This window comes from Porites lutea, chromosome 12 (genome assembly GCF_958299795.1).
Source record: "Porites lutea chromosome 12, jaPorLute2.1, whole genome shotgun sequence".
Classification (NCBI taxonomy): domain Eukaryota; kingdom Metazoa; phylum Cnidaria; class Anthozoa; order Scleractinia; family Poritidae; genus Porites; species Porites lutea.
In genome coordinates, this window is record NC_133212.1 from 5,648,343 (window position 1) to 5,665,140 (window position 16,798).

General features: G+C 40.7%; 2 protein-coding genes across 3 annotated transcripts in view; both read right to left on the minus strand.

The window, feature by feature from the left end:
- Positions 1 to 957: 957 nt before the first annotated feature.
- LOC140953598 (epoxide hydrolase 4-like) lies at positions 958 to 8,755 on the minus strand. Its single transcript, XM_073403016.1, has 11 exons — positions 8,564 to 8,755; positions 7,209 to 7,342; positions 6,558 to 6,628; positions 6,032 to 6,110; positions 5,173 to 5,237; positions 4,698 to 4,763; positions 3,833 to 3,875; positions 3,411 to 3,494; positions 2,710 to 2,868; positions 2,241 to 2,314; positions 958 to 1,769 (listed from the first exon to the last, which is right to left on the minus strand). The coding sequence occupies exons 1-11, from the start codon at positions 8,700 to 8,702 to the stop codon at positions 1,676 to 1,678; spliced, it is 1,008 nt and encodes a 335-aa protein (XP_073259117.1). The 5' UTR covers positions 8,703 to 8,755; the 3' UTR covers positions 958 to 1,675.
- Positions 8,756 to 10,297: 1,542 nt separating this feature from the next.
- The window catches only part of LOC140953597 (epoxide hydrolase 4-like), an 85,837-nt gene continuing 79,336 nt past the window's right edge, over positions 10,298 to 16,798 (minus strand). For both annotated transcript variants that reach the window (XM_073403015.1, XM_073403014.1), the window contains 3 exons: positions 15,957 to 16,118; positions 12,896 to 12,969; positions 10,298 to 11,090 (listed from right to left, as the gene is read on the minus strand). In XM_073403015.1, coding sequence (XP_073259116.1) covers positions 10,997 to 11,090; positions 12,896 to 12,969; positions 15,957 to 16,118 — 330 coding nt within the window. In that variant the 3' untranslated portion in view covers positions 10,298 to 10,996. The remainder of the gene's footprint in view (positions 11,091 to 12,895; positions 12,970 to 15,956; positions 16,119 to 16,798) is intronic.

The following is a 16,798-nucleotide window of genomic DNA, read 5'->3' on the forward strand; positions in this document are numbered from 1 at the left end:
ACTCCAGTGAAAAGGATAAAAATAGCGAGCAATTTTCAAACTAGTTAACGCATCGCATATTTTCATCTGATTGTAGACATAAACAGGCAGCTAAAGTACCCAGGCCATTCGCGCTGTCCTAGCAAGCAGAGTAGGCTTGGAGAAGGCTTGGAGCCATTTTCCCGACAAGTTTGAGGTGACGTCACATACGAAATCGTCGAGGACGACTGGGAACGAGGCTGGACTGGAGGGTGTTAAATCAGCATTAGATCCATTGACCATACTATTCACTGGTTTGCAAAATATCCGTTTATGGTTCATCCCCTCTGATCCTAATCTGTTACCCAGATCTCGTGTCGACAAAGCTTCGCCTGTCAGGAATGTGACAGGCGATGAAAGAGCGCATGCTTGAAATAAATCCTCAAAATGGCAGTCGCGTTTCGACGTGTTAAATAACGAATTTGGTAGAGCCGTGAAGTTTTCTCTAACAGAACGTGGTTATACGCACAGTTTAACCAACCAATTTGTTGTTGTTGTTTTGTGTTTGTTTTTCTTTTTTAATATCAAATTCAACGTAGAGTTAATTTGAATTCGATTGTCATGGCGCGCACTGAAGGCTCAAAGCAGTACGAGTCACCTTCTACGCGACAATTTTCTTTTAAAGATACGATAAAAATCGTTTTGAAAGTTATGAAGGGACGGAAAAACTACATCTGGAGTGAAAACATTTATTTGAAGAGGCTGTGTTAGCTATACGACTAAACATACGTTTGGTAATAGGTTTCAAGAATACGGGTACATATCAGGGTTATATCTAGGCAAGAGCCATGATCTAGGGTATTTGAGGGGTAGAAGCTTCCCCCCCCCCCCCCCCCCAAAAAAAACAAAAAAACAAAACAAAGATACTGTTATCATTACAGTATATAAGTAACTATATCGGAAAAATCATCCAGACGCGACGAGGTCAGTGCACACACTGTAACATTTCTCAAAATTGTGTCTCAAAATGCACCAGACTGCATCTCAGCGCATATTCATTTCCACAAATTCCCGGGGGGGCACGCCCCCGGAACCCCCCTAGGAAGCTCGTGGCCTTCGGCCACTCGGGACTTCTCCCCCAAACGATGAATCCTAGATAGAACCCTGCATAATTATATGTATTACGAAAAAAAAAAATTAATCAATCCTGATTACAATCAACTATCTCGTAAGTGACCATCCTTGGCACACAACAAAGTGGTCGTCTACGGTAAAAATCAAGAAAAGAAGCTCGAACTGACCTGATTAACGTAATTACATTACGTTATTACCTTACAAGCTAAACTAAAGCAAATAGACAACTAACAGTGATTTTTCCCATTGAATAGAGCTTGGAACTGTAGAAACTTTATACATTACATTTTGCAGGCTAAATTTTCGCACAGTTAACCCTTTACACCCTGAGATCAAAATTTAAATTCTCATTTGTTGTTGTCCCTATTTATTTGCTACAGACGTAATGGGAAGAAGTTGATAAAATGTCAAGTAAATTCATCTTGTGTCATCACGTCCGTAATTCTCATGACCACTCAGTTTTACAAAGCATTGATAATTACAAGGAGAAATTTGATGACGTAGCCTAAACCTACTGCTTTCTCGCCGTTCTCGTTGCCGTCGCCGTCGCCGTCAAAGTTGATTAAGCTCCTTACTGGCGACTTTAGTTGCGTTGAACAGCTAAAAAGTCCCGGATGTGTTGATTCACAACTTCCGGTTTATGCACTTGCACCCAGTGACTTGCTCCATCGACATACCTGATAAAGGAGTATATATATTCAACTGAGGTTTCAGGGTAACTGCCCATTTATCCCTCCCCTAAATCAACACTAACACTTACTTCTCACTTGGGGCAAAAATGTGACTTAGGGGAGGGCAAGCCCTCCAAAAGCATGAAACTAGGCATTTTCACGTTCTAGTCCTGCAGCGACAGCAAAGAAATGTACAAAAAAGCATGCTGCACGTGCAGAGTTGTTGTTTTGCCTGTACAACCTATTCCTTTTTTGACGTTGTGGCATCTTTAAAGGTGATGTCACACGAGACAATTCGCAAAGACGAGTTTTAGCACAACACAGTGTTCAAATGATGGAACAATGTTGCAGCCTTTCGAAACGATGTCGCAACAACGTTATTAGCTCCCTAGAACCATCAGTCGGTGCATCAGGTCATCAGTCGATATTTGGTTTCAACGGAACATTTGTAACAGACAAATACAGTGATTTCTTTACTTGATTGTCAAATCTTCAACATATTCCTCTGTTCCTTCCAAGGTATCAAGAGTAATAAACGTATCCGCCGTGCCCTAAAAATGATTTTTAAAAAAACTCGTTAATACACGTAATATTACCAAGAAGGATAAAAACTAACTGAATTTTAAAATCTTCAGCTTTCGATTGCTCTCGATGGAAAATTGAAGATAGTTTCTATTTTCCCCCTTCCCATTGCCCCCAGTGGGCTTTCTTTTGTCCCCTCTTCCCAGCAAGTCTCGTTCCCAGAAAGACGAGACACCCTGGAGAAGAGATTGCTTCCCAGCATCCTTAAGGCAAAGGCAGCAATGAGGCTCATGGGAAGAGAAGAACTTTGGTCTGGTCATATCTACTCTAGCCTATACGTGCTGCCGCACCCTTCCCCTAAAGAAGGTAAAATTTCGGGAGGGAGGGGTCAGGGTGCAGCTACATGTACCCTTTATCTACATACCCATACAACAAGAGTTGGGGCCTTTATCTTGGTGTTTAACAGTCCCCAAGGTGCATCAGGTAACACTGCATTTCTGTAATAGTTCAAAGGACCACTGAGACCGTTCTGACTCAAAGCGTACTTATAAGCTTCCACCTCTTCATCTGCGAAACCCACGTCCTTGTAAAAACAAAGGAACAAATGTGATAGTTTGTTAGCTCTCAATTTAACCAAGTTAACTACGATTTCTATGATAAAGTACGGCGGCAAAAACAAGAACATCAAACAACCAAAGGCGCTGCAATGCGTGCCGAAAAAGTAGAATTCGGGTCTACTCAGTTCTGCAACTGTTACCGTAACTTGCAACACTAAAATCAGTTCGGTAACAAGTTGAGAACGCAAGAGGCGCAAACATTGCTATAGAGCTGGCAATTTCTTTCCAACAGCGCGCGCTCTTAATGGTTACTTCGAGGTCACATGACGCAACTTTAGACGTGCAAGACACTTTTAAGTAAGTACATTTCGTGCTGTCAGTAAAAGAGTGAAACTTCCTTAATTCCAATGCGACGTTTCACGGAGCCCAAGGGTTAGGGGTTAGGGGGTGGAGACGCATGACATTTCAGACTAAAAAGAACGCGACTGTACTTTATAAAGAGCCGTTTTCGCTACATGTATGGTCTCCAAGGTTGACTGTGGTCTCAAATATTTGCACAGTATAGTACCTTAAAAGCCGTGCTTAAAATCCTGTAGTCATTCACCTCCGTCTCGAACTCAGGAAGGTATGGCAATTGAATGTAACAGAAGTACTGAAAAACAAGAATTATAACTCGTCTCAACCCTTTAAGTCCCAAAAGTGATCAACGTTAATTTTCTCCTTAGTAACCATGTCAATACATAATCAAGTAGAAAGGGTAAGCGAATTAATAAATAATCATTACTAAAGGAAAAATTTCTCTGATCTTTTCTCAACTATATAATTTTTCAAGGCAGCGAGGGGAAATTCGGGCGACCCAGCGCCCGCCGGCTAATTTTCCACTGAAAGGAGTTTTCCTAAGTGATTCGGAATGGGGACTCGTAAAATTTACTCAGCGCGTGATATTACTTAACAGTGTATACAGGTACCAATGACCAAAGTTTCTCTTACCCAAGTGCGAAAGAACTGTGGTTTGGACGGCTGGAAAAAGCATCTGATGGAGAGAAACAGATATGCATTAGGCCCTGTTTATATGGAGAAAAGTTTATCCAGGTTGAAGGGTCACCCGCCTACACGAGCTACCCTGAACGAGCCAACTTTTCAAACATTTCCTTACAAAACATGACGAACCGTTTACACTGTTTACACGAGACGCAAAAAGTTGGCTAAGCTAGAATAGCCTGTTCACAGGCCTCTATTTTCTCTTTAAAGACCGTCGAGCGCGCGTAATAAAAGACAGAAACCGCAGAGGGTTTATCGAAAACGACGAGAAAAATAAAACAACGTCTGTGTACAGGCTACACCTGGAAGGTTTACCCGCCTTGAACTAGGCCACCGTCAGTTGTGATGGTAGGGTTAACCTCCTGGCCAGGCCAAATTTTTTCCATGTAAACGATTCCGCTTGTCTAGCGCCTGTTTGGGCAATAAGAGCATGCACCAGCGCTATTGGCCAACCTGGTTCAACCTTTTTCTCATAATAATAAAGCTAAAGCTTTTTTTTGGGAGGTTGATTCTACTACCTGGCAAAGGTTTTCTCCAAATAAACGGGATTGAGCCCATACATCTTATACGTACCGCAATAGGCACATGTCGCTATTCCAAATTTTTACGGTTTAAGAATTAGTGACACAGGCGACACAGTATATAGTAGTAAACTTTAGAGCAGAGCCGTCATGCATACAGCAAAGCACCATGGGAAAGAAATATGGTTATCTATACATCGAAAAAATTTTGGTTCGTACGTACGTGCACCGTCGTCAACCGACTTTCCGGTTCTGTTGATAAGTCAGCCTAATAAGTGCTAGCTGGTACTAACCTAGGGTATGGTATGTTGCAAGCTATCAATTTGTCTACAAACTCTGGATGCATGTGGGCAAACGTCCTGAAGTTAAAACAAAGAGAAAAAGATTTATCAAAGTAGATACCCCCTGACTAAACAAACCCACTGCCGCAAAAACCTTTGCTGCTAGGGTTTCTCCTATAAGATGGCACAGGTGCTCATTAGCATTAACCCTTTGCAGGGCTGCAGAGAATAAATTAACGACCAGAGGGAAGCATACAGTGACGCAAATAGAAAGGTTCACCTTCTCTACCTGCCTTCTTCTCATGGGCTGCTCACAGTACACTTAATTTTACAACAACAAATAAAATATTATTAATATTAGCGTTGAACTCTAACATCAGTTTGCTCTTGCTGTTCTAGTCATGTCTAATGTATCTTCACATCAGAAAATTGATGTTGATCACATCTTGAGAGTTAAAGGATTATTATGGTGCAGTGGCCGCCTTACCACGCCAAGGCTCCACCCCAGTCATGACTCAACAAAGTGCAAGACGTGTATCCAAGTGCCTCAATCTGTGAAAAATTTTTAAAAAAATGTTAATCTTTTAAGAGTTTGCATCCTCTAGATATAAAGGGTGCTGCTATGAAATACTTGAAAAAACAATTTCTTTTAACCCATTGCTGTGCAAAAAAAATTGCGGTGATTATCTCCCCAGCATTTATTTTTTTTTAACAATGCAGTTAATGCAATAATAAAAATACATTATAATAAATTATTATGAAATTGGCATAATGGTTGTCATTAAATCGAATTAAACAATTAATGTACTCAAAGCTGTACAGACAGCCAAGGAAAATAATATTTTCATTATTCTTATTCGCTTTTATATTTAATATTTTTTCTATTCATTTTTATTTTTGATTCCTAATTTTCTAAAGCATTTACTTTTATTAAAAGACTTTGAATCCACAAAATAATTTGTTTATTATACACAAATTGTCATCCAACTTCTCAAACTCATCAAAAATTCATAAAGAAAATACAAAGGACATTAAAGTTTAATGGCAGTTTGGAAATCAGAAAAAAAACTCCTCATTTTTGCATCCTTAATTTATTTCTCCTTCTAAAATCATTTTGTTTGAGAAGTAAATAATATATCAAGCATTCGACAGTGTTTCATCACCAGATGGAACACCTCGAAGTTCGTCAAAAATACTCTGCTGCCCATTGTATTTTCAACTCTCTTGTCAGTGTTTCCTGTGGTGATGAAAAATTACTTCTCATGCTTGATATATAACCTCAAAAGTTTTGTATTTAAATTCTTCATTCAATCTGCTGTTTCAGTAATACATGTAAGTGCACTTACGATTTCTTTAATATCGTTAACCAGTAATGACGTCTTGTAGTGTTCTCGCCCTTTGGGACTGTCACTTTCACCATAGCCCCTAAAACAAAAGTTATGTTTCCAAAATTTTCAGTGCAGTGATTTCTTGGATCATTAGGGTGGACACATGTTAGCTATGATTGGACAATGGTGATCAAGGCAACTGTCACTGATGTCTAATATCATAAGATGCTTTGTTCACCCGAATGATTCAAGAAATCATTGTGCTGGATCAAGCTTGTATCCATGCATTCTCCCCAAAGCTTTTGAATTACATGTATGGTATAAATTAATGTCAAGGGTAGTGCACTATAAGAGGAACTGATATTACCCTGTTGCTCTATAAAATCTATGAAATCCAGTGTGTTAGCGTAGTGTTTTGCATGAAAAAACCAAGATTTCCTTGTTGCCTAAGAGTGCCAGGGGCCACAGGGCACTGCCAGAGAAAATTCTTGATGTGACATTTTTCTTAGGCTTTTAATAATAAATGATTATAGTTTTGGAGTACCTCAAATCCACTGCAACCACCCGGAAATTATCACTAAAGGCTTTCAGCTGATATCGCCAGGAATACCAAAACTGCAAAGTGATTTATTTAAAACAGAAAAACAGGGTCAGTGGTTCTTAAGGCCAATATATTAATAGTAATTATTTTACATTGTCTATTAAGCAATTTGCTTACTAACTCATATGCTATTTAAATCTTTTATACATCGTAGCAAGTTAACCCTTGTACTGTAAGCCTGTGCGTTGCAGACGCAATTCAACCTCAGTTAGTAATGTCTGCAAAGCAGCACCCAGATCCTAATGTTCAGTGCCCCCAACAGACTCAAAAAATTTTCAGAAACGTGTTTCAAATTTTCTTTCATACCCAGATTGGCAAATCTACAATGACGTTCTTAACAAGCCATTATCATGGCATGTACTCAAATCCTGGTGTGGAGCCCAGAACAAAGATTTTGGTGCTGTTTCACAGACAGACTTAACTAGAGTTTTGATTCATCGGTTTTGTGGCGCAGGCTAGCTAGTATAGACCTGAAATGGCAAGATTATTTAATTGTCACTTTTTTAACTTTTTGATAGTTTTAATGTACATTTATTTAACATCTATGGATGCAGAGGCTGTGAAAACAAACAGAAGCAGCATTGTTAACATTACCTCAGGGAACCCATGAAGACACAGCATAAGTTGTTTGCCTGTGTCTCCTTTAGCAACATAATGGATCCTGATATTTGATGCTGTTCTCAGGAAATGGTGTTCACCAAGCTCAGGGTCAAGAAGGCACGAAGGAGCTGTAGAGAAATGATCATGAAAACATCAACTCCTTTACAGTCATTAGCCAGCAAGAAATTGTTAAGCACAAAGTGCAGCGACTCTAAATGTACAATCGAGAAAGAGTGACTTAATTGCAATTGTGTGGGGAAACAAGAGATTTCATTTATACTTGTATGGAGTACCATATGTGTTGTAGACAGTCCACTAACCGTTAGCAAGACATGCTAACGCACAACTCATGCGATGGGTAATGTTCCCACAAAGGTACAATTTCAAGGTAGAAGCCATCAATTTAACAATTTTTCTGTTCCTGTTTCTTCTCAAGAGGGGGCCGTATGTTGCGAAAAATTGTCTAGCGTGACTAGCGTGACATTGCATGACTATTCGGCTCAGATTGTTTATTTTAGGAGCTCAGTGAGCGTACTATTATTAGACCTGTTCGAACGTTCTAGAACTCGACTTCGCATATAAACAAGAACACTCGTTTTGATCAGGTTCGTGGGTTCAGTTTTTGGCGGAGGCCGTGTTCATCGTTTACAAGTCCAGAGTTGTGAGTTATGTCGTAGAGGTACCGTTGTGATGTCACGTTCATTTTTGGAATAACTCATCCTGTCACTGTTCCGAAAACCCTGCTGCGTTCCTTACGTTTAGTCAGCGAACTAAATATTCCTCTTGTCGCTAACTCGTAACACATGCACAACGGAAATAACAAGCGGCTCGCTGTAGAGGTTTTCAGCGAGTAAACAAACCTACTACGCCACTGACTTGGTAAAGCTAAAAGCCATGCGAACCCTCTGCTCGCAGGGTACGGCCCAAAGGAATTTATATTTTGTATTCAGTATTTTGTAGATAAGCCGTTTGTATCGCGTGAGGGTCATTCCATTTTTTTGAACTTTGTATATATACAACGTTCAACAAGCAAAAGAACGTGAGCTTAGCTGACAGCTAGATCGCGCGCTTTCCTTAATTTCTTCGTGCCTCTTAAATGAGGACAGCTGCCACAAGAAACGGGTCGTTTCGCTTACAAGTCGATTCCACAGCCACAGGACCGCCGGAAGGGGGAGCAAATTAGCCAGCAGCTTTAATATCGCATAAATTGATGTAAAGCTAATAGTTGGAAGGGTCCCTGCTGTAGTGAGCACTATTAAACGCAAAAATCTGACCGAATTGACATCAGATATACCTGCACAACAGATCAGGTTCGCTGAACCGGTGCAAATTCACCGATCGTTACTTACGTTTTTCTCGTCGCTTTCCCCTTGTCGGTATTTCAAGGTTCCAAATAGCCCTCAACAATATAACTACACATACCATAAAGCCATAAATCAAAGCCAAACTGTATACGAACAGAGCCCTAATCAATTTGTTCGCCATCATGTACCAACAGCCGTAAGTAGTGCAACTCTAGACGATGGCTCCCTCGGTAGCTACGCCCGAAGCGCATCCCAGGAAAAATTTGGAAAAATTGCTCACCGTAATAAACGCCTGGGGCTTCTGAATTTAAGGGGTGCAAGCAGGGGTGTGTGTGTGTGGGGGGGGGGGGGGGGGGGGAGGATAGAAAGGAAGCATTTTAAAAAGAGAAGCGTTTGTTCTCATAACCGTAACAAGCTCAACAGAACTTATATGCTTTCGGCAGAAATATCCAGAGAGTCAAAAAAGAGGAATATCTATTCCTTGAGTTAATACGTCTAGGCCATCTAGAGATCCATATCGCTCTTTCAAATCTCGTCATCGATGTCAGAATCCTCGTTCAGGGTTATTGTATTGCCATCGTTAGTTTCTCCTTACTTTAAACTTGAAATTGAACAAGATAAAACACGCAATGCCTTGTTAATCAAGCAAGAAACTGGAGAAATTCTCGTAGAGGGTGTCTATTAGACAGGGGGCGTTTATAAGAGGGGGCTGTCTAATACAATGCCAACAGCCTAGAGAGGAGAATTAATTAGATACGAAGCGTTTATTCGGAAGTGGGTTTTATTAGGTCATTAATTTTGAAGCACAATGGGGATGTCCCAAAATGCCACAGTTTCTTCCACAAACCCAAAAGTTTCTTCCATAATTATTCGGAGAACTTCATAATCTTAAATTATTTCGACTGTCAAAAAACATGCAGGACCAAGATTTTCATCTAAAAAAAACGACAAGGTTTGCGTGGTGTACACGCACAAGTCTCCTATTACTGCATGGGCGGCCTGTGGCAGAGCCCAATGGTAAAATACGCCACTTCCACATTTTCCATAACGCACCTTATCCCCACCCCCCCCCCCAAAAAAAAATGAATAAACTTTTGTTTTTCATTTCTCCTGGGTATTACAGCCGTTCCAAAAGAAACTTATGCAAACTTTTTTTTTGGAAGGGGTGCGGGGGGGGGGGGGGGGGGGAGCAAAAAAGGTGCATTTTGGGAAATGTTTAAGTGTCGAAAGCGAGAAGACCTTGGGGACGGGGTTGGCGTATATGCTGGTTCTCCGTTGAAAAAAGGCAAAATGGCGGATGGATCACCCAGAATGAATTGCGTGGACATATACATTGATTCTTTTTAACCAATACAAGAAAAGATTGGGCTCGCTTCAGTCGCTTGGGTTAACTGGTTTGTGCCAGACTCGTATCCAGTCGCTATTTATGTGTTTTGGGGGTGAGAGAAGATTGGGGGTTAGGTTGAGGCGCGCGCGGGAATTTTTCCTTCTTCCCTTCCCATGAGACCCCGCGCGCACCTCAACCTGATTCCCAATCTTCTCTCACCCCAAAAAACACTTACACAGCGACTGGGTACGAGTCTGGATTTGTGCTATATATGCTACTACACATACGTTTGGTTATAGGTATCAAGCATACAAGTACATATATAATCCTTATTGGTCGCATTTTGATTGGTCCATGATAAATTACAAAATACTCTTCAAAGAATAATCACATTTCATTTCTATGAATGAAGACAATGCAATGAGCTCAACCGGGCTACCGACATTATAAACTTTACAGAGATGTTCTCGTTTTTTATTGGTTAGCTAACTAACAAAAACAGGCCCCTTTGTTGCCAAGGAGGCCTATGACTGGCCGATTTACAATGGGTGGCCACGGTCAAGTTCGTTGCAGACTAATTTCTACAAGTCTTCACTCGATTTGCATTATGGTGGAATGCTTTTAATAGAACCGTTCTCTTATTAGGGGGCTTCAGCAACCGAGACGGCAACCAGAACGAAAACGTTAATCAAATGAGATTTATTTCTGAAAGAAATAAATGATTTTATGCTGAATGTAACTGATCATTATTGTATTTCTCCAGCTACCAGCAAAGGAGGGTTTTCCTGTCATCCGGGTGATTTGTCACGAAAGTGTCATTTATGTCACGGGTCATGTAAGTCACAGAAGCGAGGCACAAGGCCTCCTTCCTATGGCTTGTATTCTATCTCGTTCAATTTACCATATGATGCAGATTTCTTCTGGAGTTAAATTCTAAAGGACTGTATCTAAGTTCAGAAAAAGAAAGAGAAAGTCGTCGTCTCGTGTCTGACGATCTACGTAAAACTATAAAAATTATAGGAAGTTTCACGCCGTAGTTGGGCAAAGACGGCAAAGAAATGCAAACAAAATGTTGTTTTTCTAATCTAAGCCTACTGCTTTCTTGCTGTTTTCATTGCCGTCGCCGTTGCTTAAGCTCCCGACTGGCGCCTTCAGTTCGGGTGAGCAGCTAAAAAGTCCCGGATGTGCTGATTCACGACTTCCGGTTCATGCATCTGAACCCAGTGACTTGCTCCATCGACATACCTGTTGAAATATTATGCAAGATTAATATAACAAATCAATCAATTAGTCAATCATTTTTTTTAATACCAAAAGTTCAATGGCTCAAAATTTCACTGCCTCAAGTCTCGTTGAAAGAAAAATTCTCAAAAAAGCTCGATTAAACTTCAGCCAGTAAGTTGGTCGTCAATCCGAGTACGTCTGTTTATTGGAGTCGTCTGCAGGTTGATCGAGCTTTTAGTCGGTCAACAGTTTATCCTTTGGCTTGGTTGGTCGGTAAGTAAGTTGAGAAGACCATTAGGTAGTTCCACTAGTTGCAGGTAAGGCCCCAGTTTTCACAAGCTGGATATAATCACTATCAATTGAATAAGAGTAAGGGAAACCGTTGCGCTATCCACTGGATAGAGGTTGCTGGCCCCAGTTGTTCAAAAGTTCGATAGCGTTATCCGCCGGATAAATCACTATCCAGTGGATAAATGTTAGGGAAACCGATTGCGCTATCCAGTGGACAGTGATTTATCCAATGGTATCGGTGGAGAGTATTATCCACATCGCTATCCAGTGGACACGTGTTTGGGAGACCATTGTGCTATCTAGTGGATAGAGACTTAAACGGTGGATAGCGTTATTGTTCAAACAAATCACCAACCAGTGGATAAGTGTAAGGGAAACCAACGCTATCCAATGGTTGGAGATTTATCCGGTGGCTCAGAATCCGTCGGATAGTGTTATCCACCGGATAAATCACTATCCAGTGAATAAGTGTAAGGGAATCCAATTGCGCTATCCAAGGATAATGATTTCTCCAGTACACAGCGTTATGAACAACTAGAGCCAGGCCGTGTAGTTACTTCAGCTGGCCACACTTCTGGTGAGCCAGTCATTTACTTACATATACTTGACTCGGGACCATCGGTCGGTGCACTAGGTCAGTCAATATATGTGTTTTAATTTATTATATGGCTGTGTCCGCACGCGCGGGCAAGATGTCGCGAATACTGTGTTCTGATTGGCTACTCGAGCGGGAAAGACCAGCTTGGAATTTCCGGCGATGGTCCCGTGGTCCCACAAGAAATAGTCCTTTCTTAGGCCATATATTAAATCCTTCATTAACCAAGCTACTTCGGTCAAGATAGCCTAAATATTAGTGGCCTCGTGTTTTTTGGGTTTTATTGGAATCAACTTCACCCCGGTCCAAAAAAATAAGAATTTGGCCAATATTTAGCAATTATTGATTGAGGCTGAGTAGGATATGAAGAATTATGCATAACCCTTCATATCCTAGGAAACCCGAATTTGATAATTGCTTTATTATTCATTCAAAATAATTCCAAGTTTAAAAACAAGCTACAATATGCTTACCTCCGTCGACGTTAAGTTCATATCGATAGTGCATCTTTATCGGGAAGTTTATGAGATAAAGGGCTGTTAAGGTCTGCAAATATATTCCAGATAGAAGATATCGTCCGTCGAGTTGTCTTCTTGCTCTTCTTGCTATGTTTTTAGACAACAGTTTGCCGTGAAACGAGTAAAATGTTCCGTCATTACTCACTTCCAGACAACTCAAAATCGTCCCCAGGTCTTCTCGGTAAACGGAACAAAAAACTGGAACTTCGCTGCACTTTTGACATCGTCCGTTCAATTTGGCAAATTCTTCCAAATTTAGTCAACAGTAGCTGGTTATGATGAATTATGCGTGTGATTTCAGCCAATCAGAAACGGAGAAATATTTTTAATGAATAATAATAAGCCATCTTTAGCTCATGTTTGATCAATATTGCATACTTAATAAAATATTATCACAGAGATTATAAAATGATTTTTTTTACTTGATTGTCAGATCTTCAACATATTCCTCTGTTCCTTCCAAGGTCTCAACAGTAAGTGCCTTATCCGCCGTGCCCTAAAAATAATTTTAAAAAACTCGTTAATACATGTAATTCAAGAAGGATAAAAACAAAATGAATCTTTAAATCTCCAGCTCCTGTCTCTGGATGGGAAAACAAGAAACGTGTCTATTTCTTCTCTACCTCTTCCCATAGTGCCCCCGCGCGCTTTCTTTTGACCCCTCTTCTTAGCCAGCCTTGTTCCCAGGAAGACGAGATACCCTGGAAACGAGATTGCTTCCCAGGATCCTTAAGGTCGGAACACGCTAGGTGACAAGTTATACAATCAGGGACAAAAGTAGTTGACACACTTGTTTAAAACGGGTGCTTTTAACAAACAATTAATTCATTTATTATTTCATTCCTTTTAAACGCCGTAAATCCCCCGACCCCCCAAATAAATGTTGTCTGAAGTAAAAAAAAGAATTGAGGGCCCAAAATTCAACATTGATTTTGGAGGGAAGGGGTTGGGGTAGACAGGGGAAGGGGATAAGTATATCCACTATGCAAAAAGGGGCCATTTTACGGAAGTGTGTCAACACTTTTGTCCCTCATTGTCTGAATGCAAAATTGTGCTACTGCACACAAGTTGAGCCGTGTATGACACTGATTTTAACTGAAATTAAAGGAATCAATGACATAATTATGTTATTGGTGGTGGGGGTGACATTGACTTACTCACGACCGAATTATAGGGCCAATTCGAATTACGTGATGACGTAATAAAAGGGCTGCGATATCCAGAATAAACGTCGATATGGTTTACATGCTAAAAACTGACGCTGAAACTCGCACACATGTACAACTTTTGATGAATTTCAAGGGTATGCGTACTGAAAATATTTTTAATAAAGTGAATATTTCTCGTTCTTCACTTTATCCGATTGTTAAGGCGCAAACAATCACGGGTAGGGTAAGGATTGACACGTAGTGGAGATAGTCACTGGCCAGTCACAGAAATATGGAACGTTAGTGAGGAGCGGCCGTCACTGCGTTCAATATCGAAACTACGGAAAAGTGAAGGTAAATTCATGGCCAATTCAATAAAAAACTAAGGACTGCGTAGCAAACATTGCAAGTGTACACGAAAACAATTACTTTCAATCCCACCTCGTGACACCCTGTGTGACATGATAACGCAACGTAAATAGCGTGACATGAGCGCATATGTCTGTGTATTTTGACTGCATTTCTCAAGCGAAACCCTGTGTTGTTGTCTATTGTCGGGAGAGAAAATGAAAAGAGAGCTTTGAAACGTGAACTGGTATTTGACTCTCAAAGAAAACGGCAGCTCAAACTGAGGAAAACACTGCTTCCTTCGTGTTACAACGGTTAACCAAGTTTCGGCAAACGGAAAGTAACATATTAAGTCTGTTATGACCTCTTAATGTCGATATGTATTCTCGTGGTTAACCGTTGAAACTCCTTATTTGCACCACATCGCTGGAATTTTTCTCGCCAAGAATACGTATTGAGAAGCACTTTCTACATAGCGGAATCTTCTTTTGCCTTTTGTGAGGAATTAGCGCATAAAACCGGAAGATTTTCCAGAGCACGGCCGTCATCGATCACGTGTTATCCCGCTTTCCTTAATTGTCATCAAGTGAACTTCTGGGCCAAAGTAATTGCTGTTTTGGCGATGATAAAAACTGGTGTGTCTATCTTGAAAACAATTTCTTTGGTATTCTGTGATTTACGAGCTGGGAAATGAAATAGTTGTCCACCCAACACCAATAAAAAAAATGCCACTGAATAAATGGCAGGCGGTCATCTTAAATCATTATAAAAGTACATTCCTAACCTGGTCTAACCTGTTCGACGCCTACACACGCTAAAGGTTTGGATCTGCTAGATTTTAAAAGGTCTCCAAAAAAAAATCATCTATTTATAGGGCATAGCACAAACGACTGGCTCATCATTTATGAGGTTCATAACCTGTATATTGTTCACGTCCTTTCACTAATGGCACAAGTCAATATCAACAATAATGCATGTTGCAGTACTTCATTCGCTTAAGTTAACCATTTACCAGAACAATTTCCATTGTACCTTAGTGTTTCCATCCTTTTTCCACTATTGATAATACTTGTAAAAAAAATTACATCCGCAGCAGCGGCATTGATCACAACACAAATGATTTCCTCTCGACCCGACAGGGTATCAGGAACGCGCGCGGGAGTACAAGATTAAGTAATGACATACGCTTCGTACATTTTAGTCTACGTATACTACAAATCAGGACCAAACTTTTCAAATTGTTGTTAATAAACAAACAATTTGGTCCATAGAGTAACGTCATCACACAAAAATTCAGCAGCGTCCAAAATCGAGCCGGAAAACACAGATACATATTTCAGACAATCAGGGACAAAAGTAGTTGACACACTTGTTTAAAACGGGTGCTTTTAACAAACATTTAATTCATTTATTATTTCATTCCTTTTAAACGCCGTAAATCCCCCGACCCCCCAAATCAATGTTGTCTGAAGTAAAAAAAAGAATTGAGGGTCCAAAATTCAACATTGATTTTGGGGGGAAGGGGTTGGGGTAGACAGGGGAAGGGGATAAGTATATCCACTATGCAAAAAGGGGCCATTTTACGGAAGTGTGTCAACACTTTTGTCCCTCATTGTAGCAACACGTTGCGCCGACACGTCGCAGTAACAAATCGCTCCGTGTGTACTGGAGATTTTTGTGAAAATATTTGTCCTCCCGCAACAGAATTCTGTCGCCGCAACAAGTCGCACAAAATCAAACATACTGAGTTTGTGCGACTTGTTGCCTGCTACGACAAAGATTTGCACATGAATTCGCCAGCACACACGAAGCGATTTGTCGCCGCGAAGTGTCGCTCCAAGCAAGTTATCGCCCGACCAGTACTCACGAAGTGATTTGTCGCCGCGAAATGTTGCAGCGACGTGTCGCCTAATGTGTTCCCACCTTAAGGCAAAGGCAGCAACGAGGTTCCTGGGGGCATTGGTTTTGTCATACATTATATGCTTACCCACACAACAAGAGTTGGGGCCTTTATCTTGGTGTTAAACAGTCCCCGAGGTCGATCAGAAGATAACAATGCATTCCTGTAATAGTTCAAAGGACCACTAAGACCATTCTGACTCAAAGCGTACTTGTAAGCTTCCACATCTTCATCTGTGAAACCCACGTCCTTGTGAAAACAAAGGAACAAATGTGATAGTTTGCTAGCTCTCAGTTCAACCTTGTAACTACGAAGTCTATGATAACAGCTTAAGGAAATCACCACGACGGCGAAAACAAGCACATCAAAAAACCAAAGGCGCAGTGATGCGCGCCGAAAAAGTAGAACTAATTCGGATCTAGCCTCAGTGTAAATTCTGCAACATGTAACCGCAACTTTCAACACTAACATCAGTTCTGTAACAAGTTGAGAACGCAAGAGGCGATATCAACAGGCAATGGCGATTTTTAATTTGACAAACAACAATGTTGCACAACAAGTTGAACGAAAATGTTGCCTGTATTGTTATTTTATAAGTAACTTTGGACATGCAACACACTTTTAAATACATTTCGTGCTGTCAGAAGAAGGGTGAAAAATACGACGTCGACGTTTATTAGCCTGCGAGAGTATCCGGTTTTTTCGGCTCTAGTTTCTAGTTTCAAAACTAGAGCCGAAAAAACCGGATGCTCTCGCAGGCTAACGTTTATGTGCGGGCCTAAGAATTGGGAACGTGCATAACGTAAGAAGTACGCGTGTTGCCGAGTTCGACTTTCTTGCGGAGAACCTCGATAGTGGACGTTAAACTTGTGCTATCTCACTTTGACTTTCAGTGCGTCCTAACTGTGATATCTCGATGTAAATTCTGT

Bases quoted from the DNA above. Each gene is read 5' to 3' on its own strand.
- LOC140953598 (XM_073403016.1), bottom strand. From the start codon at position 8,702: ATGATGGCGAACAAATTGATTAGGGCTCTGTTCGTATACAGTTTGGCT. The intron at 7,343-8,563 runs GTAAGTAACGAT...ATTTCTCTACAG, and splicing joins GGGAAAGCGACGAGAAAAAC to CTCCTTCGTGCCTTCTTGAC. The intron at 1,770-2,240 runs GTAAAGAAATCA...CTCCTTTATCAG, and splicing joins GTTGAAGATTTGACAATCAA to GTATGTCGATGGAGCAAGTC.